Source organism: Mus pahari, chromosome 4 (genome assembly GCF_900095145.1).
Source record: "Mus pahari chromosome 4, PAHARI_EIJ_v1.1, whole genome shotgun sequence".
NCBI classification, from domain to species: Eukaryota; Metazoa; Chordata; class Mammalia; order Rodentia; family Muridae; genus Mus; species Mus pahari.
Window position 1 is genome coordinate 87,016,196 of NC_034593.1, and position 26,711 is coordinate 87,042,906.

The 26,711-nt window shown below is 43.6% G+C and overlaps 1 protein-coding gene across 1 annotated transcript in view; it reads right to left on the reverse strand.

Annotated features, from left to right (window-relative positions):
- The window catches only part of LOC110320977 (Golgi pH regulator), a 38,222-nt gene extending 11,858 nt beyond the window's left edge, over positions 1–26,364 (reverse strand). The window contains exons 1-10 of the mRNA XM_021197055.2: positions 26,222–26,364; positions 19,575–19,634; positions 18,255–18,358; positions 14,406–14,512; positions 13,772–13,873; positions 11,728–11,848; positions 10,645–10,725; positions 2,822–2,931; positions 884–972; positions 337–429 (exon numbers count right to left, since the gene is read on the reverse strand). Coding sequence (XP_021052714.1) covers positions 337–429; positions 884–972; positions 2,822–2,931; positions 10,645–10,725; positions 11,728–11,848; positions 13,772–13,873; positions 14,406–14,512; positions 18,255–18,358; positions 19,575–19,634; positions 26,222–26,263 — 909 coding nt within the window. The 5' untranslated portion in view covers positions 26,264–26,364. The remainder of the gene's footprint in view (positions 1–336; positions 430–883; positions 973–2,821; positions 2,932–10,644; positions 10,726–11,727; positions 11,849–13,771; positions 13,874–14,405; positions 14,513–18,254; positions 18,359–19,574; positions 19,635–26,221) is intronic.
- Between the last annotated feature and the right edge of the window lie 347 nt (positions 26,365–26,711).

Here is a 26,711-nt window from a genome sequence, read left to right on the forward strand (position 1 = left end):
CCCCACCCCAAGCTGGAACAATAACCTGACTCTGCAGTTCTTACATTCCTCTGCCTAGATAGGTGATGGGTTCAGAGAACTGCCTGAAGCTTGTGGGCCAGCCAGCCTGCAGTACTCAGCTTGTAGGGACAGACCTTGCCCAACACAGTGGAAGGAGAGAACTGACACCCCAGTGTTGTCCTCTGGCCTCATGTGAACCTGCACCCACACAGAACTTTATTATTACTAATATGCACTAACAAACAACAATGATAGAAATATATAATAAATGCTAATAAGACCAATATAATAATAATAATAATAAAAATAAAAATAACAATTCTATAATATACTTACCATAAAAATTTTCCAGACACAGTAGATAGAGAAAAAATAACCCAGGAAATTAAAATACTTTCCCTTGAATGTTTTGGAGTATTCAATTCTTTCCTAAGGAAAACCAAACACAAAACATGGTTTAAGGCAAAAGGCAGAAATTTTCTATAAAAGCATCCCCATGCCTATGGCTGAGTCAATACAACATACATGGTAACAACAGTGAGAGAGGCTACCGGGGCCAACCTGCACGGAGTGCTGACTTCAGTCAGAGTACTCCACTACCCTTATGAAATATGTTCTAGAACCTTCACCTTCCAGATGAGAGACTGAGTCTCAGCGGTTAAACAACTCGGAAAAGGTTAGGGTAGTCTACATTTAAGGCATACTGCATTCTAGGTGTGATTACATTTACAGTCAGGAGTGACTTCATAAACCGTAAGCCTCTGTTCTAACGCCACTTGGCTTACACAGCAGCACTGCCTGCTCGCAGAGGACTGCCAGCCCATGAGGTCTCATTCTCTCTTCAACCGTGATGGTAAACCAGAGCCGTCTTCTTACTCTGTACCTTTGTAGCATACAGATCAGCTGTTTCCAGAAAAAGCTGCCTGCTCAGTTCTTCCAAAGCATCTACTTCCTGTTGGATAAGCGTCAGATCTGGCAAAAAGTGGGCATCAAGGTCTAACCGCAGAGAAAGGTCGGTAAGCAGCGGGAGGAAAGGTTGGGTTTGCTCTTCTATGGGGAAGAAGCTGGGAATTGCCCGTATCTTTTATTCCCACCTCAGCGCTGTTTCAGGGCACGTTCCCAGGCTGACACAGGGTGAAGGAGCACCCCACCCGCATCTACCAGCTGCTGCCCAGACATGATCTCACAGCTAGTGTTCTGCTTTATTTTTTATTCTTTTATATCAAATTCAGTCTTCAAATGGTGTATACACCATGACCCACAATTCAGCAGTTTCATGCTACCTGACAGACACTGTGCCAGGAAACAGCACACAGCACCCTGGTCAGAGCCTCACCGGGCTGGGCTTTGGGCACTGCCTTCTTTCATGCTCCCACAATCCCATGAGACAGCTGTAACCCATTTCTCAGACAAGGAAAGAGGCTCAGAATGTTAAACAACTTGTTCCACGTCATCTCATCATATATCTCATAGGAGTGTGTGCATAGTGCTGTCTGCCTACGTGAGACCCCGTTTTTTCCACTGCCAGATGCTAGCCTGGCTTCCATACCTCAGTGAGAAGTGTCGCTATTTCCCTCATTAAAGAAGCAGGAGCTCAGAGAGCTAAAACCTCCTTGATACTTTGTTGATACCAACCTACACTTGGGTTTTTATGAATTTTAAAGTAATAAAGATAGCAAGATAGAGAGTCCCAGTCTTCCTCCCGTTGTGAAATCAACAGGCGCCCCGCAGGTCCTCCCCTCAGCAGGGGCACCAGCCAGGCCTAAGGCACTCAGCAGCATCCGGGGCTGCCTCCCCTGAGAAGGAGCAAGCTGCTCTTGGGAGGTCAGGCTCCCAGTCCTGTCAGACTCTGCTTGGAACTGCAGACAGAACACGTGCTGCAGGGCTACTTGTTTTCTCTAAAGAAAGGGTTGATTGTACTTTCTGTATGTAAGTGTGTGGGCGCATATGCAGATGAGTGCGGGAGCCCTCAGAAGGCAGAGGCTTTGGAGCTCCCTAGGACTAGAGTACCTATGGGTCACCTGATACATGTGCAAGAGCAGTCCCTTCCTCCTCCTAGCCTCTGAGTCATCTCTCCAGCCCCTATGACTCTTTTCCTTTCTCTGCCACAGTCACCTGACTTTGTCTGATTCTTATCTGCAGCCACATCAGAATGGTGTCAGGATCCATCACAATAGTCTGCATCCTTCTCCAACTGACTTAACTGGTGACAGAGACAGAAGAACATCTCATCTCATCTCAGCCCTCCGTTTGACCTGACAGCCTGTGGGAGGGGACGGGAGGAGAGGGTGAAACACAGGCTTGGTTTTCTCCATGTGGAACTACTCAGCCTCCAAACCAGCAGGCCCACGAACAATCCAGTAACCAGGTTGCCCTGGTTTGCTTTATTCAAAAAGGGGGATGTGGAGCTGCTTGAAATCTGTGTGGCACTAACTGGGTTAGGAATGGAACCTCGCCCCCACACTGTTGTAGGGAGTCACTGTGCTCTGTGGCCTTGCATCTGTGGGTGACAGAACAGCACAGCGGAACAAGTTATAAAGCTGAGGCCATAGTTCTGCTCCTACACTTGCCACAAACCACCGTGTGACTTCACCTCTCTGGGTCTATTTTCTCATCTGTGAAATGGAAAGAATGACCTGATAGGTTCGCTCCAGCTCAGAGACAACACTTCTGCGGTTAGGTACAAGTGTAGGGAAGATGACGTGACCACTGGACCTCCTAGCCCAGTGCTGGCTGGTCCTGATGCAGCCAGGCACCCTAGAGGGGACTGACGCAGCCCCGGTGCAGAGTGGAGAAGAGCCAAGGAGAAGATAAAGGATACTTTCACTTCCTGGGGCTGAGGCAGTAACGCTCTTCAGCATGCCCCAGAGTCCCGACGGCTTGTTCTGCACATCCCCCCTCTGGAACATGGTTCTCCGTGCCACGGCCATTCTGCAATACAGAACACAGAAGCCTGAGCAAACAAGTGGGACTTGCAGCCTCATCTCCCACCATCCTGTGTCACAGCTGTGTCTCCACTGGTTCAGGAGTTACACAGAAAACAACATTTCCAGAGGCTATGTGGCCTGGTCCAGGGGAACAGAATATAGAGTAGGCAATACATCTGAGGTCTGGCTCTGCCACCTGGAAGCTGAGAGACCCACAATTTACTTTCTCACTCTGGGTGGTTGTAAAGAATAAGGAAATAACACTGTCACCCATCCTTGCCATATGTTAATAAGTGGCTAACAATTCTAGATAAAGAACCAGGCGCAGTGGAGGGACACAAGGTAGGTAAAACAGACCACAGAAAGGAAACAGGAAGTTCACACAGACAGGGCCTTAATTCACTGTGGTCCACCTCTGCCCATGACTGTCACGGAGCCACTGCTGGACAGGGTGACGCAAGGGCACCGTTCCTTCCTCCCCTCCTATCTGTGGAACACTCAGGGGCATAGTGACAGCTGCTGGTAAGTTCCAGCAAGGTCCTTGTGAGCTTAGAAGACACACATGATTACTTGAAGAGTGTAACGGGCCTAAAACCAACCAGGGCAAATCTAGCACAGGTAGGAGAGCAAGCTACAGAGAAATTCATGGTGGACATTTTTGGGTGACAAGAGACAAAAATGGGGATGAGGAAGCAGCAGGATTGGCATCATGTCTGCAACAAATGGTACCCGGTGACAAGGGCCAGATGGCATTTCTGTGGGCTAAATTCTTAAAGGTCACTCGTAACAAAGAGTATTAGGCATGTTCATTTTGGTGACTGACACAGTTCCCTCCTCAGGGAGCGCTGCCTGGATTAGGTACAAATCAAGCAGCCCCAAGCTTTGCTGCCCTTCCTGAAGTGTTCCCTCTAACTCAGCATTTTGGGAAGATGTGAAAAAAGAACCAAGGAAAGGCTCAGAGCCATGACTCTGTCAGTTTCTAACGGGAATGTGGGACGAGCATGTGAACGGGTCCTGGGCTGTGCAGTTCTTGGCTCAACACGTGGGATTACCAGCGAGGCAGCTCAAAGGGGAGCGCAGGGGCCACTTCTACCCTCCTAGTCAATACTAACGGCTGTGGTGTGGCGCTGGCTGCCTATGTGAAGGCAAGGGTATCATGCTCTCTCTCAGCAGATAGACAAACGGAATAAGTGAAAGCTGGCTAGACACACAAAGGACCCCGGTTTTAGACAATTTACTTTCACTTTTGATTTTAATCACCTAATTTTAAGCCAGTTTTGCTTTTGGCAAATAAGCTGCAGACAAAAACAGACATGTACTTAAGTAGAAAAGATGAGCAGCAGCTAACTTTCTGAGATGCGCTTTTACAACACACTCAAATAAACACACAAGTGCAGGAGCCACTTTCACCTTCAATTTCCCACTGCTTCTCCCTAAGATCATCTTGTAACAAGAAAAGAGCTATCTGCTGTGGCCTGGATGTCATTTAAAATTCCTAACACAGCTGGGTGATGGTGGCCCACGCCTTTAATCCCAGCACTTGGGAGGTAGAGGCAGGTAGAGCTCCTGAGTTCTGGAGCTATCATTAGTTTGGGGTTTCTATGAATAAAACTGATAAAAAAAAGTTCTGGAACCAATTTCCTATGAATATAAAAATTTTATTTCGCTGCATAAACACCCAGTTTAATTTCTGATTGGATACTGGCATATTTACTTTTTAAAGAGAGTTAGATTGTATTCTAGTTAATCTACCTTCCTACATCTGCATCTTTACCAATCAGCACTTTACGTCATTATCATTAAAAGACTGTGTGTGTGTGTGTGTGTGTGCGCGCGCGCACATGCACATAGGTTTCTGTGGGGTCCAGAAGAAGGTGTCAGATTCCCTGAAGCTGAAGTACAGGGGTTACGTGCTGTCTGACTTGAGTGATGAGAAGTGAGAATGGGCCCTATGCAATCACAGAATGTGCTTGTAGTTGTTGAGCCCCGTCTCCAGCATCCCTACCTTGCCCGTCACTGGTTTTGAAGCATCCTAACTGTATAGTAACCTTACGGTGGTTTTAACTGTATGTCGATACTGTTGACATACAGTTTCCATCTGTAAGAGCCCATGTGTTTCCATAAGCCGAATGCCTTCCAACACGCACCCCTCCCCCTGGCCACATTCTGATTCTACTGTTGTTTTCATGTGAGTTTTGGAAGTTTTTCCTTTTTCAAAATCTATTTAGCAATATCTTCTCAAACACTTCCTCCTTGTCTACAGCTTGCCTTTCCTCATTCTTTACACTTCTCTGCAAACAAGTCAATTTTGGTGAAGTCCAGTGTATTCATATTTTGTTGTCTGAACTGTGTTTTAGGGATTCTATTTTTTGCCAAGCAATAGATCTCAAAGATTATTTCCCTAAAAGTTCTGTAGTTTTACCCTTTATATCTAAGTCCAAGGTCTGTTTTGAATTCATCTTTCTACATGACACGTATAACTGTTGTTTTTTTTTTTTTTTTTTTTTTTTACAGACTTACACTGTAGCCTGATGCTGTAAATATTATTTGGGGTTTCTACCCCACCTTAACTCTTTCTTCCTATCGCTCTGCAGCCGGGCCATTTGCCTTAACATACTATGTTTCTTCAGGAGAAAGTTTAACTGTTTTTTTTTTTTTTTTTTNTTTTTTTTTTTTTTTTTTTTTTTTTTTTGGAGGAGGAAAAGGTCTATGGATTTACCATTTCAGGATCATTTAGTATAATACCCATTTCCACAGAACTTTTTAAAGTTTGCCTGGCCTAGTAGAAGGCCAGTTCTATAGACCACAGAACTGGTATCCAGCATGGGGCAGACAGCTGGCTGGTACTTCACAAACATTTCAGGACACACTAGATTGCAAACACTATATAAAAGTCCGTGGAGGGGTGTGTAGGCCGAGCAGTTCTGAGGAGGTTTCAGTTAGAGATGCTAATTTTGCAGCCCCCTCAAGGCCAGGATGGAGCCATCTGAGGTTTGAACCTTCTCAGGACAGGGCTGGTCTGGACAAGGCTTCTAGGAGCTAGCTCCATGTGAATCCTTCCTATTGCCTGGGATATCAGCTGAGGAGCCAGAGACCCGGATGAAAACTATCCAGGAGTTCACAGCACTGAGAGCAACGGGCCTGGATAGAAATATGTCTTAGAAGAAACATGCATGGATCTACTCAAATCAGCATCGTCAAGGTAAAGGACATAACTATAGTCTGGCCTTGGGGTTCCCAGCATTGTCTCAGGAGGAACCTAATCTGGCTAAAGTTTATTGTTTTCCTTTTGCTCTTTTTTATTTAACTTTTTATTCTTTGTGAATTTCATATCATGTACCCCAATCCTATTCATCTCCCCAGCCCTCCGTACCTGCTCTCTACCCTTGCAACCTCCCTCCCAAAAGGAAAAAAAAAATCTCACTGTGGGAGCGGTAGTGTGTCACAGTGTACCCCACAGTACACTTTTTTTTCTTTGAGACAGGGTTTCTCTGTGTAGCCCTGGCTGTCCTGGAACTCACTTTGTAGACTGGCCTTGAACTCAGAAATCCGCCTGCCTCTGCCTCCCAAGTGCTGGGATTAAAGGCATGGGCCACCACTGGCAGGCTTCAGTACACCCTTTTGTCCACACTTCTTTATTTGCAAATGTTCTCTGTAATGAGTCACTGGTCTGGTTCGAGGTCTCTTGCAACTGCTACACCATCAATCCCCGATCTTCACCAGGACTCCTCTCAGATAGTCTACTGTTGCCCTGTGTCATGAAGATCCTGCAGCTTTGGATCGGCAGGACTGGCCCTTCACATGCTCCAGCAGTTCATAGATGGGGCAGAGGTTGGGGTGGGCCAACTGAGAGCCCTGGATCTGGGCCTGGGTGGTAGCTGAGCTAGTCAGCCTGCACCCAGACCACCAGGGTAAGATCTCCAGTACTGTTCTGGCAAGCTCACCCACTGCCACAGCTGACAAGGGGCAGGGTCAGCTCTCCTACTCTCATGCCCTTGGGAACAGCTCACACCCACCTTCCCTGTCCCCACTACTACCAGTGTCAGCTGCCCAGGTGAGGTGCAGGGTCCACTCTCTCCAGTGCTGCACTGGCCAAAGTTTTATCATCTGGACCCATTTGGAGTTAGTTTTTCTTTTTTTCTTTTTTGGTTTTCTGAGACAAGGCTTTTCTGTGTAGCCTTGACTGTCCTGGAAACTCACTTTGTAGAACAGGCTGACCTTGAACTCAGATCAAGGGCTGGGATTAAAGGTGTGTGGTTAGAGTTACTTCCTATAGCCTGATTTGTATGCTAAAAATGCTCAAGTTTCATTTCTTCACAGCCAAGTTAGAGTTTGAGTGGACAGGACTGTGTGACTGTGGAATCCTCCTCCTCAGGGTACTGTACAGTGTACCTGCAAGATACCCAGCTCAGCTGCAGCAGCTACCTCTGCACAGGTCCACCTCTGAGCTGCTGCTCCTTTAGCTGGCTGCTCTATGGTCTCCTAGAGCCTCCGTAAAATCAGTGCTTAACTAAGGACATCGCCTGATTCTGTACCCATACTTTAGGACTCACTCGCTGGGGTTACTCTCCTTAAGGGAGCTCTCCTGAACTTCTGATCCCTGCACCACTCCTGAATTCTACCTTCTGACAGCTCCTTTCAGAAGGCTTTCCCTTTCTGTCACGAGTGTGTGCCCAGCATGCACAACCTGGGGCAGCCACTCAAAGGCAGAGAGAACCTGCAAACCCAAGAAGCATGTGCCAATCAGTCCTAATAAGCGTCTCAGGCTCTTTGGTGCTTCTGTGTGTACATGCTGCTGTGTGACGAGGTGAGATCTGCTCTGAATTGACGTTTAAATTGTGGATCTTGGCCCTCTAGCATCCTGGGATTTCAACACCTCATGTTTGATTCCAAGGTATTCTGCTAATCTGAACGTCATGGAACAACTTAAGACAATCCAGAAACTTCTAGCAGTTACTTCATTTTTTTTTTAAACCTGCTTCTGCTCATTTCCTAGTGACTCCAAATGCTCATCTTTAAAATCCTCTGCAGAAGCAACTGCTCAACTCTCACTGACACCCCCTCGATTTTCCCCCATGGCTGATTGAAAGCTCAAGGGCCGGTTCCAAAATTTCACTCAGAATATATTTTGTTCCCATCTGGATCAGTTTAAAGGACAGCTTAACTGCACCTGACTGGAGGTAGAGGCTAAGACTTTTCCTCCCAGGTTCCGTGTATATTCCACCCTGCCCATTCTGTCCACAACAGAATGTTCTTGCAGGCCACTGTGCTGAAATCTAAAATGGGTTCTGGTCACTACTCCTCCCAGCTATGGGCATTTGCTAAAAGATTATTCTATACTGTGCTAACTGGGAGGGTTCAGTGTCGTTAGCTGTTTGTAGGTCCCCTTAGTTCCACTAGGAGAGGCTGTACTAATCAAGTCCAGCTGGGAGACCAATTCCTCTGAGAGCCTAGCTAGTCAAGTGCCTCTCAGAGGGACCCAAACCACCCTTGATCCTGACAGACAAGAACTGGTGGGTGTCGTGCCTGAGTCAGAGCCAATTCCTAACCATAGCTAGTATAAGATGGGCAAGAGGGTCCATCTATAACAGCCTCAGGTCTGATTCTACCTTAAACGTCAGCTGTGTCTTTTCATTTATAGAAATATCACAAAAGCAAGAACAACCCTGGGGACAAAAATAATATAATTTTTTCTCTCTCTCTCTCTCTCTCTCTCTCTCTCTCTCTCTCTCTCTCTCTCTCTCACACACACACACCTCAGTATTGAATATTCTTTGTATTTATTTATTTACTTTTAAAAATATTTATTTATTTATTTATTTAATGTATGTGAGTACACTATAGCTGTCTTCAGACACACCAGAAAAGGGCATCTGATCCCATTACAGATGGTTGTGAGCCACCATGTGGTTGCTGGGAATTGAACTCAGGACCTCTGGAAGAGCAGTCAGTGCTCTTAGCCACTGAGTCATCTCTCCAGTCCCCAGTATTTTTATTTTTTAAAAACCTTACATTTCTATAGAAGGTACAAAATATAAGTAACATATATGCAAGCAAAATAAATGTACAGCCACATGTCCACCTTTCATACTTACTACAGACATGTACAAATTGAGACAAATACTGCTCAGTAAATTGGAGCCTTCATTGTTATACTGTGTCTTTGATGCCTCTTCCATTAAGGCTGCTTTGACTTGACTATGGAGCAAACTATGCAAACGTGTTGGAGGAGGGAATATGAAATGCGAAACCACTTGTTAACTCAAAACTATTAACACTCATGTGGATAATAACTTTGATGAAGACAGCAGACCAATAAGCTTCATGAACATGTGGTATAGTATTGAGCAGAGATTATTTCATGAAGTTAAAGACAAATGGGTTTATGGAAACCAAGTGATTATCACAGATTATTGATAAAGTCAGTACTTGTCTTTGCTAGGTATGACTCACTGTTCTTAGTGGCTGCACGGGTCTCAATGCATTAACAGTTTCTTTTTGTCATGTGATAGGCTTCTGCCATGGTCACTAATATGTACTATGTACCCTAGGCAGGCTCTGAACTCCTGATCCTCCTGCCTGTGCCTCACAAGTACAAGCTTACAGCCATGTGCCAACACACTTGGCTTATTTAATTTCTTACACATAAGGAAACTAAGGCGCAGAGACACAGTGCCTAATTCAAGGATGCATTGTAGGGTGCAGACAAAAGATTCTAATGCAAATAATTTGATGTCAGATGGCTTTGTAGGCTTACTGTGACACAGATATCTATAAAAATGTCACTTTGAAAATATGGATTAAAAGTACCTTTTGGGCCAGGCATGGTGGCTTAGGCCTTTAATCCCAGCACTCAGGAGGCAGAGGCAGGTGGATTTCTGAGTTTGAGGCCAGCCAGGGCTATACAGAGAAACCCTGTCTTGAAAAAAAAATATCTTTTGGATGACTTTTACGTTGCTTTTTTTTTTTTTTTTTTTTTTTAAGACTGAAGACTGAAACATTTCATTGTAGAAGAGTCTCAAGGAGTCTCTTGAAATTCAGGAGATTTAAGACTCAAAGAAATCCCTTCTATATACAGTTTACAGAAGTGCTGAGCAACTGTTGGAGGAAGGAGAGAGGGAGGAAGAGAGGGAGAGAGGAAGCAAGGGAGGGAGGGAGGGAGACAGAGAAGGAGAGAGAGAGAGCATCCATCTCTATGCATGCTCTTCAGTACCGAGCTGCCTCAAAGCTGCAGGGTTGGGGCTCCAGTACTAGAACCTGCAAGAGGCATCACCTACACTGTGGGTTTTCAGTTATGTAACTGCCCGGGTCACTCACATGATCCTATGAGTAATCTCACTAAAGTCACAGGATCACCAAGCTGAACTTGGATGGGATCCTCTCTTTGCTCTGTCACTGCCCTGACTATCTGGGTAGAGAGGAAAACATCATCTATAAGACTTAAAGGATCCTTAGGTAGCTGGAGAAAAAGAAGTTTGAACAGTCTTAAAGTAAAGGATGGATAGCCTTGTCCTCTGCACAGTGACTATCTATCTATCTATCTACCTCCAAATAGTAAACATTAGTCTAACAATTTAAAGAGAGATGCTGAAATTCAGAGAGTAGAACTTAAGAATTTTCCTCCTCTGAGGTGAGAGTATATCTTCGCGGTACATTACCCTACGAGTAAGAAAGCACCCCGCCAGCTCTTTACAGAGACACAGGGTGCCAGCCTTACCTTTTCTTTTTGCTTATGATCATGTCCATGGTCTGCAGCAGTCGCCGTTCCAGGGCAAGGATATCTGTGTCAGTCACGTTCCTGCAATGAGCAAGAAATGAGTGATGTCTGGGGTCCCACGCTTGGGCATCATATAGCCACCTAGAGAAACATAAACTCCATATAGCTATTTTTTTCTGCTGTCCTAGTGTAGTAGAGAGCACCCTGTGCTCAATCTTTCTTAGCTTTGACCTAGACACATTTGAAATATATGCTTACTGGCTAGAGCATATATTCAGTCTGTGGGTTGTGACCCCTTGGGCAAATGTCTATCTCCAAATATGTTTACACTACTATTCAAAACAATGGCAAAGTTACAGTTATGAAGTAGCAATGAAAACAGTTTAATGTTTGGAGGTCACTACAAGATGAGGAGCTGTATTAAAGTTCGCAGCTTCAGGAAGGTGGAGAACCACTAGGCTAGAGAGAAGGTTTGGGGTTAAGAGTACTGGCCACTGCTGGACAGGACCTGGCTTCCCAGTACCTGGAGGTGGCTCACAGATGTCTCTTAACTCCAGTTCTAGATGATTTGATGTTTTTGTGGGTATCAGGCATATACACAATGCACACACATACATATATATACAAACACTCATAGATGTAAAAATTTAAAAAGATGCTTAAATTGGCACTGTCTCCTACTATTTGATGTCAAGGAGGAACTAATTTCCTGTAATTGGGAGAAGTTCATACTGTTGTCCACTGGAAAGATGTATTTAAAGAGTGTATGCAAAGGGACATAAAATTTGCCACTTAAAAAAATAAATGAGCCAGATGTGGTGTCACATGCCTGTAATCCCAGTGTTCAGGGGGTTAAGGTAAGAGAATCTAAATTAAAATCAACTCAGGGTACCTGCTGCGATGCTGTTTCAGAAGAAACAAAAACAGAAAAATGACTTGTTAGAAAGGCTTCAGATAAACACCTCGGACACAGAGGAAGAAAGAATAAACAAGAAGTCCTAGATCCAACATGTGGATATTAAAGACACGAGACATACATATTCCAGTAACAGTGAAAAGGGAAGGAGATAAAGTATGTGTTACCTGAGGAAGTAGGACATGTATGTGTACGGACAGTTGACAGCACCGAATCCGGAAAGCAGAGCCATGAGTGTCACCCCGATCACGCCTACCCGGCTGATGAGCTGCTCTATGGACAAGATTCCTAAAAACATCAATGCACATTAATACTGGGCAATACACACAGAGTGGCTTCCATCTGTGCCACGGAAGCAAACACTGCGTACAACATCAACCGGTATCTTATACAAGCCCATTACAAATTTTATTTTAGATTTATTTATTTGTTATGTGTATGAGTATTTTGCCTACATGTGTGCTGGTACCTGTGGAGGCCAGAAGAGAGCGTGAATCCCCTGGAACTGGAGTTGTGAACCATCACATGAGTGCTGGGAACCTGCCTAGGTCCTCTGCAAGAGCAACAAGTGCTTTTAATCACCATCTCACCAGCCAACAAACTTATTTTCAAATATTCGCAGGCTGCTGATCTCTGCCTTTGTTTATTATATGAAATGCTCAAACAGATATTGCTATTTCATTTTAAGTAAATTAATTTTGATACATATGCTTCCAATAAAATTGTTTTTAATACTTGTACTAGCTGGTTTGGTGTGCCAACTTGATATAAGCTGGAGTTATCACAGAGAAAGGAGACTCCTTTGAGGAAATGCCTGCATGAGATCCAGCTGTAAGGCATTTTCTCAATTAGTGATCAAGGGTAGGAGGGCCCACTGTGGACAGTGCTGTCACCAGGCTGGTAGTCCTGGGTTGCAAGCTGAGCAAGCCAGGGGATGCAAGCCAGTAAGGAACATCCCTCGATGGCCTCTGCATCAGCTCCTGCTTCCTGACCTGCTTGAGTTCCAGTCCTGACTTCCTTTGGTGATGAACAGCAATGTAGAAGTGTATGCCAAATAAACCCTTTCCTCCCCAGCTTGCTTCTTAGTCATGGTGTTTTGTGCAGGAATAGAAACCCTGACTAAGACAATGCTTTATTAATCCACTTCTTTGCCTGAATGCGTTCGTATTGCAGTGCACATGTGCTTAGAGGACAACATGTGGAAGACAGTGTTCTCCTTCCACCATGAGGATCCCAGAGGGGGGAACTCAGCATCGCTGGGCAGCAGATGTCTTTGCCCACTGAGCCATCTCACAGAATGGCTATGTGCTTTTAAAAACTGCATGTTTCTTCTGACCCAAATGAAGGAAGAGTTTTCCTCCCCAAATGCAAGCTACCATGTGGAAGGGTGTTGGGAAGTAAGGCAGACTGCAGATGCTGGGTCACTTAGCTCATTCCCATCTTTTTTAGCTTTCCCCCCTGTACTACAGGATCTGAGAAGCACAAAGCTCTTTCATTCCCAGATTTTCTTGAAACTACAACTCAGATGTTTGTAAGTTTCACCGACTGACATGCCCATGTGAGCTGTGAGCAGTGGCTGCCATAGGCAGCTGGGCAGAGGCTCTGCGCAGTGGGTAAGAGCACTCGCTGCCAGGCCTAAGAGCCTAAGCTTTATCCCTGGGATCCACATGGTAGAGGCAGAGAACTGACCCTTATAAGATGCCCTCTGACCTCCACATGAGCACCTAGGCATCTGCACACCCACCCACGAGTTTCAGAGGACAAAAAAGATAGGGCCTGTCAGGGAGGTACACTCTGGGGGAGGACAGTGGCAGCCAGTTCCGCCCCTTCCTTTCTGTATTCCTTGGCCGTGTCCTTGGCCACGCACTCTCACTGTAATGCACTGCCTTGCAACAGACCCAAGCAACAGGCTAGTAGACCACTGATTGAAACCTCTAAAACTGGGAGCTAAAATAAATCTTTCTGCCTTTTAACTGATTAACTCTTGTTACAGTAACAGAGCTGACCAGCATTCAATATGCCCCGTAAATCTTATATGACCAAACTAACATTTGGTACCCTCAGAAAGAAGGAAATATTTTGTTTCAAAGTCAAATACTTCTGAGAGAAATAACTTGTTCTGTTTCCCACAATCAAAAGTTTAAACAGTTATTATGATTTTTCTAATTAGAAAACTAAAAAAACCCCTCTTCCCACTTCAACTCTACTCACCATGCTTTGGGCTGAGTATGGGGAATGGATCTCCCAGCTTCCAGAAGAAGTACATAAAGGTCAGCCATAAGAGACAGGAAAAGAGCAGGCGCTGTTTGTGCACTGAGACAGGAAACGAGACTGTTAATGAGGACAGCTACTACACAGCTTGCTTATTACAAACATGAGGGTAACTAATATGCAAATGCTGGGACTACATAATTTTTGGCAAAAGCATTCTTACCACCATTAGAAAACCTTTTTTTTATGTGTAAGTAGAACATTTCATATATTAGTTAAGAATTTCTTCTTATTCAGTCTTTAAAAATATTGTTTTCACTTACTCTTTGAAAACTGCACATAATGGATTTTGATCATATTCTTTTCCTTCCCCCAATCCTCCCAGATTCTTCCCCATCATTAGGAAAATGTTGCTAAAATGACAATGTGAACTGAGTTTAAGGAGATGCTATAGTAGAAGCCAAAATAAATCTGGCAGGAGACACAATCTACTTTCAGACAGAACTCATTTGATGACTGCTTTAAGATGCTGTGGCTCCCAGATACTGAAATGCAGAAACGAAGCCGTCTATAACCCACTCCCAACAGCGTGCTTCCCAACATATGTGCTGACGTGAGAAGATGCAATACTCACACAGTTGGATGTTACTCACGATAAAATAACCAATGTAGAAGGGCACCATGAAAACCAGGATGAGCAGAATGACACACAGGTTCATTTTCCAGTGGAAGTAACGGGAGCTGAAATTAATAGCAGAGGTTTGCAGGGAAGCCAGCAACTCTCATGCTTTTAGTATTTCTAAGGTCTCTAGTTCTTGGAGCCTATGCTCAGTACGACCCATGGAATCAGCCAACGAGACCGCTACTTAGGTGGGCACCTTTAATCCAACCAAGCACTCCAGAGGCAGGGGCAAGAGTTTGAGTTTGGTGCCAGCCTGGTCTAAATAGTGAGTTATAGGACAGCTAGGACTACAAAGAGATACCCTATCTTGCGTGGGTCATGCTTATAATCCCAGTATTTAGGAAAAGGACATAGGACTTTGAAACCTTGTCTCACAAAAGAAGCAAAACCAGCAAAACAAATTATATATGAGTTTCTAAATAGTACATAATCACCTTGACCTGAGATTTTTCATTAAAAAAAAAAAATAAAAAGAATGTTAATGTTTCAGCCATGCTTACAGGCAGTATGGATAACATACACATACTCTAAATGTAACAGTAACAACAACAACAACAACAACAACAGAATTAAAGGAAAGCTTAACCCAACAACAATAACAACAATAATAACAGAATTAAAGGCAAGGTTAATCCTGCACACCTGTATTTCTAGGACTTAGGAGGTAAGAGTCCTGAGTATTACAAGGACAGCCTTTGTCACATACTAAGCATGAGGCCATCCTGGGCTACATGACATCTTGTCTCAAAACCAAAGCAAAACAGGGCTTGTGAGATGGTTCAGTGTAAGGTCACTTGCTGCCAAGCCTGATGACATAAATTTGATTCCTGGGACCCACATGATGGAAGGAGAGAAGTGACTTCTGAAAGTTTGTCCTCTTACCTCCATTTATGCAGGGACCTCTATGTGCCTCGCCCCAATAAATAAATAAATGTAATAAAAATTAAAATAAAAAAAGAATCTAAGGAAAACAAATGTTAATAGCAATTCTGAGCAATAATGACTCAGAAACTCTTTTGTAGCTTGATCTAACATCTGACACGCACAACTTTCATTAATATTTATAAAATATTTTTTTTTCTGTTAAACTTTATATAGGGCAAAGTGACACATAGCTTTAATCCCAGTATCCAGGAAACAGAGGCAGGTAGATCTCTCTGAGTTTGAGGTCAGCCTAGTTTATATAGCAAGTCCCAAGCCAGCCAGGGCTACATAGTGAGACACTATCTCAATAAGTAAATAAGTAAAAAAAACAAAAACAAAAACAAAAAACCACAAAAATTTTTTTTAAAAGTAGCAGTTTTGCTTTTTAGAGAAACAATTTGCCCACATGAAGTGTATAATCCAATGGTCTTTAATTATTTTAGGCATTTTTCAAGACCCCATAGAGACATTGTACCCACTACCAGTCACTTTCTATTGTTCCCCATCTCCCCAGTCTGAGGAAACCACCTAAGTCAATAACTGAAGAACTTCTGTGTCTGTGGACTTGCATCTCTGGACAGTTCCTATGAATGGAGCCCTATCATAAGTGACCTGAGTTTGTGATTAGCTGTTTTCACTTAGCATAGGGCTTGCAAGGTTCACCCATGTTACAGCATCTATCCATATTCCATCCTTTTATGGTTGAGTAACATTATCCCATTATTCATCGATTCAGCAGCAATACACATTTGGTTATCTCAACCGTAAACTATTATAAATGGTGTATAAGCAGTGATGCTATGAACATCTGTCTCGTTTAACATGGCCATACTTTATCCTTACAGACACGGAATGGAATGGCTGAGTCTGTATTTCTCTCTGGGCGCTGCAGAGTATCTGAGAGCCCAGTGTTCTTTGGCTTTAACACCACTTGCTGTTGTCTGGCTTTTGGTTATCCCCATGGTGGAAGTACCATGGCACTGTGGTTTTGACTGGTGCTTCTTTGATGGTTAATGAAAATAATCATCTTTTCATGTCCTTATTGGCTACCTGTCTATAACCTTTGGACAAATGCTCAGTCAGACCTTCTGTCTACTTTTTATACTTTGTTCTCCTCTTTCCCTTTTGTGGAACTCGGGACTGAACCTAGAGCCTCAAGCATGTTAGTAACTACTCTAAATGGAACTGTATTTTATGACCTTTGTACACTTTTTAACTGTGTTTTTTTTACCACTGAATTGTAAGAACTCTTTGTATATCTCAGAAAGAAATTCCTTATTAGATAGGTGGTTTGAAATAATCTCCTGCTCTTGGGAGGGCTATTCATTTCCGATAGTGTCCTTGCAAGTTACTGAATTTAAACTCAGGCCTTGTTACATAAAATTAGATAAATGGTTGGGTGACCTATGAGGATGCAGAAAATACGGGATAAGCAACTAAACTGAGGAAATAAGGAAAAAGAATGATACTGGTAAGAGGCAGGTAGTCCTGATGATGGCTGGGTTAGTCCTGACAATAGCTGGGCTAGTCCTGATGATGGCTGGGCTAGTCCTGATGGTTGTTATTAAACAGGAGTTCTGGACACTTGCTATGGATGGGAAACAAATTTAGCTCTACATTACCTAATAATCTATTTTAAGTAGATGATTTGATTACACAGATAAATCATAGTGTCTGTAAAAAAAAAAAAGGTCAAACTGGTCATAATTGCACCAATTTATTACCCAGATAATGAATTTCCCCAAAGAGTCATAGGAGTCACTTAACAATGTCCTGAATGATAATATCCTTCCCAAAGAAACCTGTATGGGTTACCGAGACTGTCCTCACTGTTTCCCCTTGTGACAGATGGCAGGCACCACGAACAAAGAACCCATATGTAACAGTGAGCCTCCAGGGGCCGAACTCACTAAGTAGAGATGTTTGTTTGTGTTGGCAGCTTTTGCTCTCTCGATCAACCCAGTCAGAACATCTAGAAGGCAAAGGATCTGCACACAGTCTTCAGCTGGCTTCCAGAACACACTAGGAGGCAGTAGGTCTGACCCAAGTATACTTGTACTGACAATTAAAGGTCAATCACAGGCTAGAGAGATGCTCAGTGGCTATGAGCGCTTATTGCTCTTACAGAGGAACCCGTTCTATTTCCAACACCCACCCAGCAGCTCACAAATGTCTGTGACGCTAGTGTCATAGGATCTGATGCCCTCTTCTGGGCTAACTTGGTACCAGGACACTTACAAGCATGTAGGTAGGACACTTATACATGTAAGAAAAGCTGATCACATGTTTTAGCTGAACTTTTGAGTTGAGATAAAGTGATGTAAAGTGATGTTCTCTTGGAAAAAAAAAAAAGGATCCAAACAATACCCTGCATCTGAATAGAATGCTATATACTTTACTTAGAGGCAAGTCTAAGGACTACTCATATTCAGAACCAAGTTTCTCTTTTGAAAACTATTTTGAAACCCAATCACAAAAGAACACACATGCTATGCACTCACTGATATTAGCCCAGAAGCCCAGAAGCTTGGAATACCCAAGATACAATTCACAAACCACATGAAACTCAAGAAGAATGAAGACCATAGTGTGGATACTTCAATCCATTTTAAAAGGGGGAAACAAAACACCTATGGAAGGAGTTACAGAGATAAAGTGTGGAGTAGAGACTGAAGAAATGACCATCTAGAGACTGATTCACCCGGAGATCCATCCCATATACAATCACCAAACCCAGACACTGTTGTGGATGCCAACAAGTGCTTGCTGACAGGAGCCTGATATAGCTGTCTCCTGAGAGGCTCTGCCAGTGCCTGACCCCTCTAGTGTAAATGAGAAGCAGCGCACTTCTGGGAAGGATGTAGGACTTGTACTTACCTGCTATTCAGAACTCCCAAGATTTCAAAGATGATAAGCTCAAACATTGTGCATGAAAATGCAAAGGTCACGGAGAAGATCACCTGCACCACATACTGACGCACCTGTTAAAAGTCACACGCAGAAGCTGGTCATGTCCTTGCTAGAAATCCTTAACTGATAATCTTCTTTTGACAAGTCAGAAAACCTGTATTGACTTCTCCAGTCTTTGAAGAGGAACTTGGGTTAAATGATGGAAGTGGACGGCACTTTCCAATCATGGCTGCCTCTTTCCAGAATCTTCTTGTGGTAGGGGAATTTAAAGCACAAGAGGATGAAATGACAGGGCCATGTGTAGCACTAGATTCCCGATGTCAGTGATTAAAGGAAACCACATCTGTATGCATGCTTAATGTTAAAAGTTCTTCAATATTGCAGAGCTCGCATCAGCTCTGGAACTTTCCTGAGATGCCTTACAGTACTGAGCAGAACAGAATCTCTACAATTGTGGGCTCTTCCAGACAGCTCCCCAAACTCCTACGGAGGTTTACTATAGAACGTCTTAGAAACACCCCAAAGTGTCTGGTAACTAAGCAGTGAAAATTATATTAGAAAATGCCCAGTATAGGATATGGTTCTTTTCTAAATCTAAGACTTTAAATAAGAACCAGACTAGCTTTCAGATTTGGGTATTAACTTAAACTTGAAGGCTGACAATTGTAGATTGAATGGAAACTTCTGAAGCATTAGAAATTAATTTTCCAGCCAGGCGTGGTGGCGCATGCCTTTAATCCCAGTTCTCGGGAGGCAGAGGCAGGCAGATTTCTGAGTTGGAGGCCAGCCTGGTCTACAAAGTGAGTTCCAGGACAGCCAGGGCTATATAGAGAAACCCTGTCTCGAAAAACCAAAAAAAAAAAAAAAAAAAATTTTCCTCCTGCAATTGGTGAATGGTCCTGACATGACTAAGGAATAACCTTCCTTGCTCTTAGCCATGTGATTGCTTTTTTTGCTTTTAAGTCACCTAAACTAGTATGGTCTGGTGGTACGTGCCTATAATGCCACCACTTGGGAGGTTGTAGCAGGAGGACTGCTATGAGTTAGTGGCCAGCCTGAGCTATCCAGCAAGTTCCAGGCCAGCCTGAGTTACACAGCAAGATCCTGTCTCAAAAATCCATGCTAGTAGTTAATACAGACAGAAAAATCAGTCTACTAGTGAAGCCTGCACCATGTGATCATGACTGTACGTCCTTGACTGGTGCAGGTTTTCTATGTGAGGAAGGGAACACACTTTTTTAAAAACAGAACCATCTTCCTTGTTCCATTCTAAATGGTTCTTCTCACCTCATAGTCCTTAAACAACTGGCGCATGAAGAAAAGCCATCCGAATCCAAAAAACAGTATCTAGGGTAGAAGAAAGATAAAATGTCAAGATACATCTTCTTTTGACAAATGCCTTATAGAAACTCTTTTATGATAAAATGCCTGCTAACTAGACAGATATTTTTAGAGATTAAAAATGAGATCCACTTTTATCATTGGAAAAAGACGCTTACACGATCTTAGAATTTTTAAATTATGCATTACATAGAATGAGTTTTAAGGCAGACAAAAAAAAATGGAAATACATATATTTTCCCATAATGCTATGAAGCCAGTTTATAGTCATTTGTGGTTCCAAATAAATTTTAAAATAGTGTCTTAGTATTTCTGTGGAGAATGAGATGGGGACTTTTGATTGGGATGGCATGAATCTCTCAACAGCTGTTGGCAGAGTTGTCATTTTCAGTGTTAATTCTACCGATCTGCCTTCGTATTTTCTGGTGTCTTTCTCAATGTCTTTCTTCAAAGACTTAAAGCTTTTGTTGCAGAGGTCTTTCAGTTCCTTGGTTAGATATTCCTGGGTACCTTATTTTCTTTAAAGCTATTGTTAATGTAAGGCTGTCTGTGGCCTCTTTCTCAGTGCATTTGTTGTTCATATATAGAAAAGGTATTGATTTGTACAAGTTGGTTCTATATCTTGCCACTGTGCTGAAATATTAATCATTTCTAGAGCTCTCTGGTGGACTTTCTGGGATCTCTTAAGTATAATATGTCATCTGCAGATAGAAATAGTTTGACTTCTTTTCCTAATTGTATCCCTTTAATTTTCTTCGCTTGCCTTATTGCTCCAACTAATACTTCTTGAATTATATTGAAAAGAGTGGGGATGATGGGCAGTCCTATCTCACTCCTGATTTTTAGTGGGCTGCTTCACATTCTTCTCCATCCAAGGTGAAGGGGAAGATTGTCAAAGAATGGGCTTTAGCTGGGAAGGGGTCAGCACAGGAGAGGGAGGGAAGAGGGGTAAACAGCACTAAGGATGGTTGACAAAGCCCTAAGGAAACACTATCTGTTAATTACCTAATTACAGGTAACACATATAAGTGTATCCATTTACCCACTCATGCATACACCCATCCATTTATGTAAAATGTAGTTATGCCACTTGGGCTAACAATGCTCCCCATAAGAGCCATAGACCATCTAGCAGCAGACATGTGAAACCTCTTTTTGAGCTGCTGGTCAGGAAAGTCCAGAAGACTCCCAAAATAATTCAGGCTATTGTTGTTGCCCTTGATAACCTCCCTCAGAGGCTGGAGGTAACTCGACATTACTGAAGAACCATGCACTTTGGAGACAGGACTTGGAAGATCTGAGCTGGATCTGATCTGAAAGCTTCATCCCTGAGGTAACTTTTATAGTACCATAAGTACTACGTAAACTGCCAAGGGAGAAAAGCAACCAATAGTCCTACCCAGCTGAGATGCCTATGAACTGCAACAATGACCAACATGGCGAGATATCCCTAAAGTACAATAGCGACACTCATATCTTGGTGGTAAGCAACAGCTGTCTGATTGGACTGGAGCCTACTCAAGAGGAGGGAAATCAAGCCTGGTATGGTAAGCCCAGTCAACCACTTGGGGCTAGTAACTCATGGATCTTAGAGGAAACCCTGCTACCAGCAGTTTACTAGACCAATAAAATTAATTCCTAACTGCACTCTAAAAATGTATTATCCCCACAACAGATCAGCACAGCTCTCTTCCATTAGAAAAGAAGCTCCTCTTTAAAGAAGATGGAGATCATCACAGAAAACCATGCCTGGTCAGAATACAGACAACACTGATGGGTGCCAGGCCCTGGTGGATGCACTAGTGCTTTTCATGTCAGCGTTCTTAGCTTCTCCATTTTTCAGCCCAGTCTATAGAAAGCGGTTGCCATCTTGCTGTAAAGACAAGATCAAAGGCTATTACATTTGACAACTTCTACACAAGCTGCTGTCAGAGACAAGCCCATTCCAGCTGACAACATGGCTTTTTCAAAAAGATCTACCTCCCCCTCCCTCTCTTTCCTTCTTGTATTGTCTGGGATATTTATAAATAAAATCTTTTTGTGCCCCTCCTAGTGACTGTCACAGGTCAGCACTAACTACCCCACCACTTGTGCCCTACCTGCCAACCAAACATTCACTTAAGACACGACTTCTCTGGGTCTGCAGACACATGCTCTTTCATACTGAATTGTCTGTGGTCCTTGACAGGAACTTCTCTCCAGCCCTCTCTCCTAATAGCTCCACAGATCTTAATGCATGCATTGCTCCCTCTGGAAGCCTTTCTCTACCCCCCAGCCCCCCCACCCCCGACTAAAGATAAGGTGTTCTTTTTGTATAATCCCATTCTCTGTTCCCTCCCCAAGGCACTGATCACAGAGTTCTGTAATGCCTAATGAAATACAAGCGGTCAAGATAAAGACCATGTTTAGTTGGTCGCTCTTTGTAAATACTCTCTGTAAAAATGTCTGTAGTATCTCCATGTGTGATACTAGCCACTAGAAAATTCAAAGATGAGTAAGACAGTCATCACCCCCAAAGAGCTTACAGTACAGTGGAGAAGACACTAAATAAATAATGTGATATCGATGAGCAATGGAGGGACATGAGCCTGATACTGTAAAACATACGATGGAGGGAGACCAAATCCATCTCTATAGGGCTGCTAGGCTTTCTGGAGGTGATAACTAAGATGCATTTTTCTACAGAGGTTCTGAAGGTTTTAATCATTAAAATATCAAAGTTCTCTTAAAGAACGAGTAAAAGTCAGACAAGTAAAAGGCAAAGGTGGGACAGGAGAACAGGGCTCTCGAGACAGCAAAGAACATGAAGAAAGGCCGGTGGATAAAGTGTTGGCACACACTGGCAATTGCATAGCTAGGCGGTCCAGAAGACAATGTTTATTAAGGATGGTTTGAAAACAAGAATAGGGAGCAGAAGCGTTAACCAGTTACCCAGAGCCCAGCACACCACCCAAGGAGCTTTAGCTGTTCTGGAAAAATGAGGGTCACTGAGGCCGGAAATGACTACAGTGGCTTGTGGGTGCTATAGGAGGTCTTTGGAGGAACTCATGTGAGGATGACAAAACCCTAAGTTAATACTGGTACAGAAGAGGAGGCCACAGGGAACTATGTTAGAAGGTAAAATCAGCAGATGTCAAGGATGACAAGATCCAACAGAAATGGGACCTTAGGCAAGAGAAACAAACAGGAATTGTTTGTATGATGAGAGAGAGAGAGAGAGAGAGAGAGAGAGAGAGAGAGAGAGAGAGAGAGAGAGAGCGCTTTAATGTGTTATCAGGTACTCATGACTGGCAGCCATGAGGGAAGGTGTCAAGTTGGGCACTAAGGAATGGGAGAGGTATGTATGGTCAGATGTGTAACTTAATGAAAACCAAAACCCAAAGAAAACAAAACAAAAAACCAACCAAGATAAAAAGGATGGGATCTCAGACAAGAAATAAAAAGTTTGAAAAAAAAAAAAAACAAAACAACAAAAAAAACAAAACAAAACAAAAAAAAGTTTGAATGATGGTATAGATATGGAATGGGGCCACAGGGACAGATATATAGATTTAATGAGTTCTCACATGCTCCACTGACAAAGCCTGAAAGGGTTTTTAAATCCTGTGCAGATGAACAAGCAACTGCAGTTGGTGTGGCTAATCCAAGCCAGCAGTGGGGCTGCTCAGGAGGCAAAGCAGGAAGATCCCGAGCCCAGAAGTCTGAGGTCAGCTTCGGTTAACACAGCGAGACCCTGTCTTAAAAAAGAAAAGAAAAAAAGAAAAGAAAGGAAGAAATTGGAGTATTTATTATATGAGGATAAATATGAACTCTTGCAACACTATAAAGGGAAAAAGCAACTTCAAAATCTTTTCAAGTACACTGGAACCTGCATGGCTTATTTTTTTTTTAAGTGAACAGTTTTACAACTGTGCAAAGCAGACCCTTGACCTTGGGCTCAGTGTACTGTGGGGACTTGAGTGGACTCTGGAACTGATAAAACGTAACAGCTGAACTGATGCTCAGCACAGGTGGACAACAGTGGCTTTTATGAAATGACTTCAAGGTTGGAAGGGTATATTAAAAAAAAAAAAAGACAATGGTTGGCAGAACAGTTACCAAAAATTAACTGGGAAAGACACCTCTCTTGAGATTCACTCATGCTTCTATCCATTAGCCAATACTTCTTAGTGATTACTGTGTGCCAAATGCTAGAGGTAGGTTGGTGACTGCTGCTCTCAAAGGGCAGATAACCTATGAAAGATAATGAGTAACTACAAGACAGTATGGCAGCCTATAAGGGACATGAGTGAAGGGCATTATGGTGACATGAAGAGAAACATTGGTCTAACCTGGTCCAGAAGAAGTATTTGGATATCCAAGCTGAAATCTGAAGGCTGAACAGCAGTTGGCCAGGAGGAAGAGGGGAAGGTATGAGGGGGAGAATTCCAGAAAAAGACACTGGAAATCTGGAGGCATGATGGCACAGCCAGGTTAAGAAACTAAAAGAAGTTTAGGAAGTCTATACAGTATAAAAACCGAAATGAGGACATGGTGAGCGAGACACAAGGCTAAATAGCCAAAAGTCGGAGTCCTATCATAAGCGGTTGTATATGACATGTTAAGGACTTTGTGCTTTATTCTGTGGCATGGTGAACAAAAATGTCAGAGGTAATAAGTTTTATAAAGTTTAATTTCATGTGTTTTTTGTGTGTGTGCACATGCACTTGCAAGTAGAAGACAGAGGACAACTTTTGGGAGTTGGTTCTCTCCTTGCATTCTGAGCACCAAGATCTAACTCAGGTTCTCAGGCTTAGGCAGCAAGAGCCTTTATCCGCTCAGTCATCTCACTGGCCCGATATGAAGCCTCTGATTTCATTCCACATAAACCTTCCAGTTCATATGGAGCAGGAAAAATGGTGTATGCGTTGCTTTCCAGTTAACCACATTTCCCTAGGGCCTTACTAGGCCTCCACTCTTTGCCACCAACTGGGTCAGATGCTAGGGAATACAAGAGAGAGTAAGAAAGACACTGTCTTGGATTTCATGGGGAAGGAAAATAAAACAGACATGAGAAAGAAAGTGGCTGGAATGAAAGGCCCCTTTGGTTATTGATAGGGGACAAGTTACACCTCCTTGTGGTGACGTTTTCATTTAATTAACACCTCAATGATGGTAACGTAGCCCCCAAACATATGAAGACAGGGAACATATGACACAAAGGATTGTTTGGGTTTTAGATTTCAGCACTTTGGCTGGTTAAATGTAATATTTCATGTGGATATATTTGTAAAAGTTAAAGGTTATAAATTTACGGCATAAAAGTTTAGAAAGCCATATTCTTGGGTTAACTTTTGAATTATGTTCATGCTAATCTCAAAGGTGAAAGTGCATGGTAATTTTCTACTTATATTCTTATTTTTGTACTCTTAAAGAGCTGGGAATGAACGTTTGTATTTTTCTGTGGGAAAAAAAAACTCTTAAAACTTAAATATTTATTTTTCTTGAATTGGTACTAAGGCTGAAAGCCACTCTGTGTCATTATCAAGGACAACAGGTAGGTGCAGAGAGATTTTTAAGCAGAAGGCAGGGTGTCCAGAGTTTTGTGTGTTTACAGATTTGAAAACTATGCTAGCAACACAAGCAGTCGGATGTACTTGAAAGATACTAATTTTGAAAAGGGAAAATGGTTATTGTATTAGAGTGGTGAAATGGATTGGCTTTTTTCTTGTTTCACATTTTCTTAAGTGTTGTTACCGATGTTTTCAAGAGGCGAGGGCAATGCTCCGCTGAGGGAAGTGGTAGGATGCAGCTGCACAAACCCTAAATTCAAGGATGTATCCCACTTACATCCCTCAAGAGAACTGCTTCTTTCCCTTGCCATTTGGATGCGATGAAGAGAAAAATCTTTTACTGGAAAGATGCGGGGTGAGAGCGATAATCAGGGGAAGCAGCAGTTGCTCCCGCTCAACCATTACTTCGTGAGTGCCTACATTTGAAAGTGGGTACATGGCCATGCACATAAATACATACATTATATCAGGGCTATCAGAAACACATGGGGTGCGGTGGGAGGAAACCCTGGAGAGACACGAATGATAGGAAAAGCAAGAGGCTCACTAGACGAAGCTAGCACAACTTGCCAGTGGTTTATACTCCCTCGGGTTTGTTTAACGGTGGATGGAGGTGGCCAAGTGAGAAGAAAACGAGGGTCGACCGCGACCCGCAAAGAGTGAACAGCAATCAGAGAACGAAAGATGAGGTGTCACTGCACAAAGGAAAGCTCAGACTTGGACCTCGCCGAGGCAAGCATGTCAGCACCCGGATCCTGCAAAGCCCATACCCGCCCCGGTCTTCAGCCATGGTTGGCACGCAGCCGCGGGCCTCCCGCCGGGAGCCAAGCTTCTCTAGGCTCCGTGGTCCGCGGAGCTGCCCGGAAGCCTCGGGGCGCCGTGGGATCTGACCCCCGCATGGCACCAGCTCAGCGCTGGGGCCAGCCAGGCCCTCCCCAGAGTCTGGGGACGCACGCTAGGTGAGTGACAGCACCACACGTCAGCCTTCGCCAGCCGGGCAAGGGAGCGGGCTGAGCAAATCCAGGTTCTCCCAAGGCTCACCTGGGAGGTGATCATGATGCTGGAGTCGATCAGGAAGCTCATGGCGAGGCCTCGGGAGGCCCATGCCCAGCTCTCTACCCCTCAGAGAAGCCGCTGCTTAAGACCTGTCCACCTGCTGTGGTAGGCGGCCTTCGTCCCAGCCATCCGGGCTGGCCCGGCGCGTTCTGCGTCATCAATACGCGCCCCAGCCAGCCAATCAGCGGCCGCATTCTCTGTTTGCTTGGCCGGTGAGGGTGGGCAGGGCTGGAAGCCGCTGGTAGACTCAAAGCAGATGTGTTTCTTCGTAGTAGGCAGAAGGAGGTGAGGAGAGGTGACATTTGCTTTAAGTGGCACTGCCATTAGATATAATGAATATTATTTTTATATTTTTCATAGCTAAAAACACTGGGTTGAGAGTTGCGCGAGGTCCTCAGTGACATCCCCAGCACGGCAGAAAGTAAAAATAAGTTAACGTAACGAGTCAGGCTTTAAGTCAAGCAGTGTGTTGCAA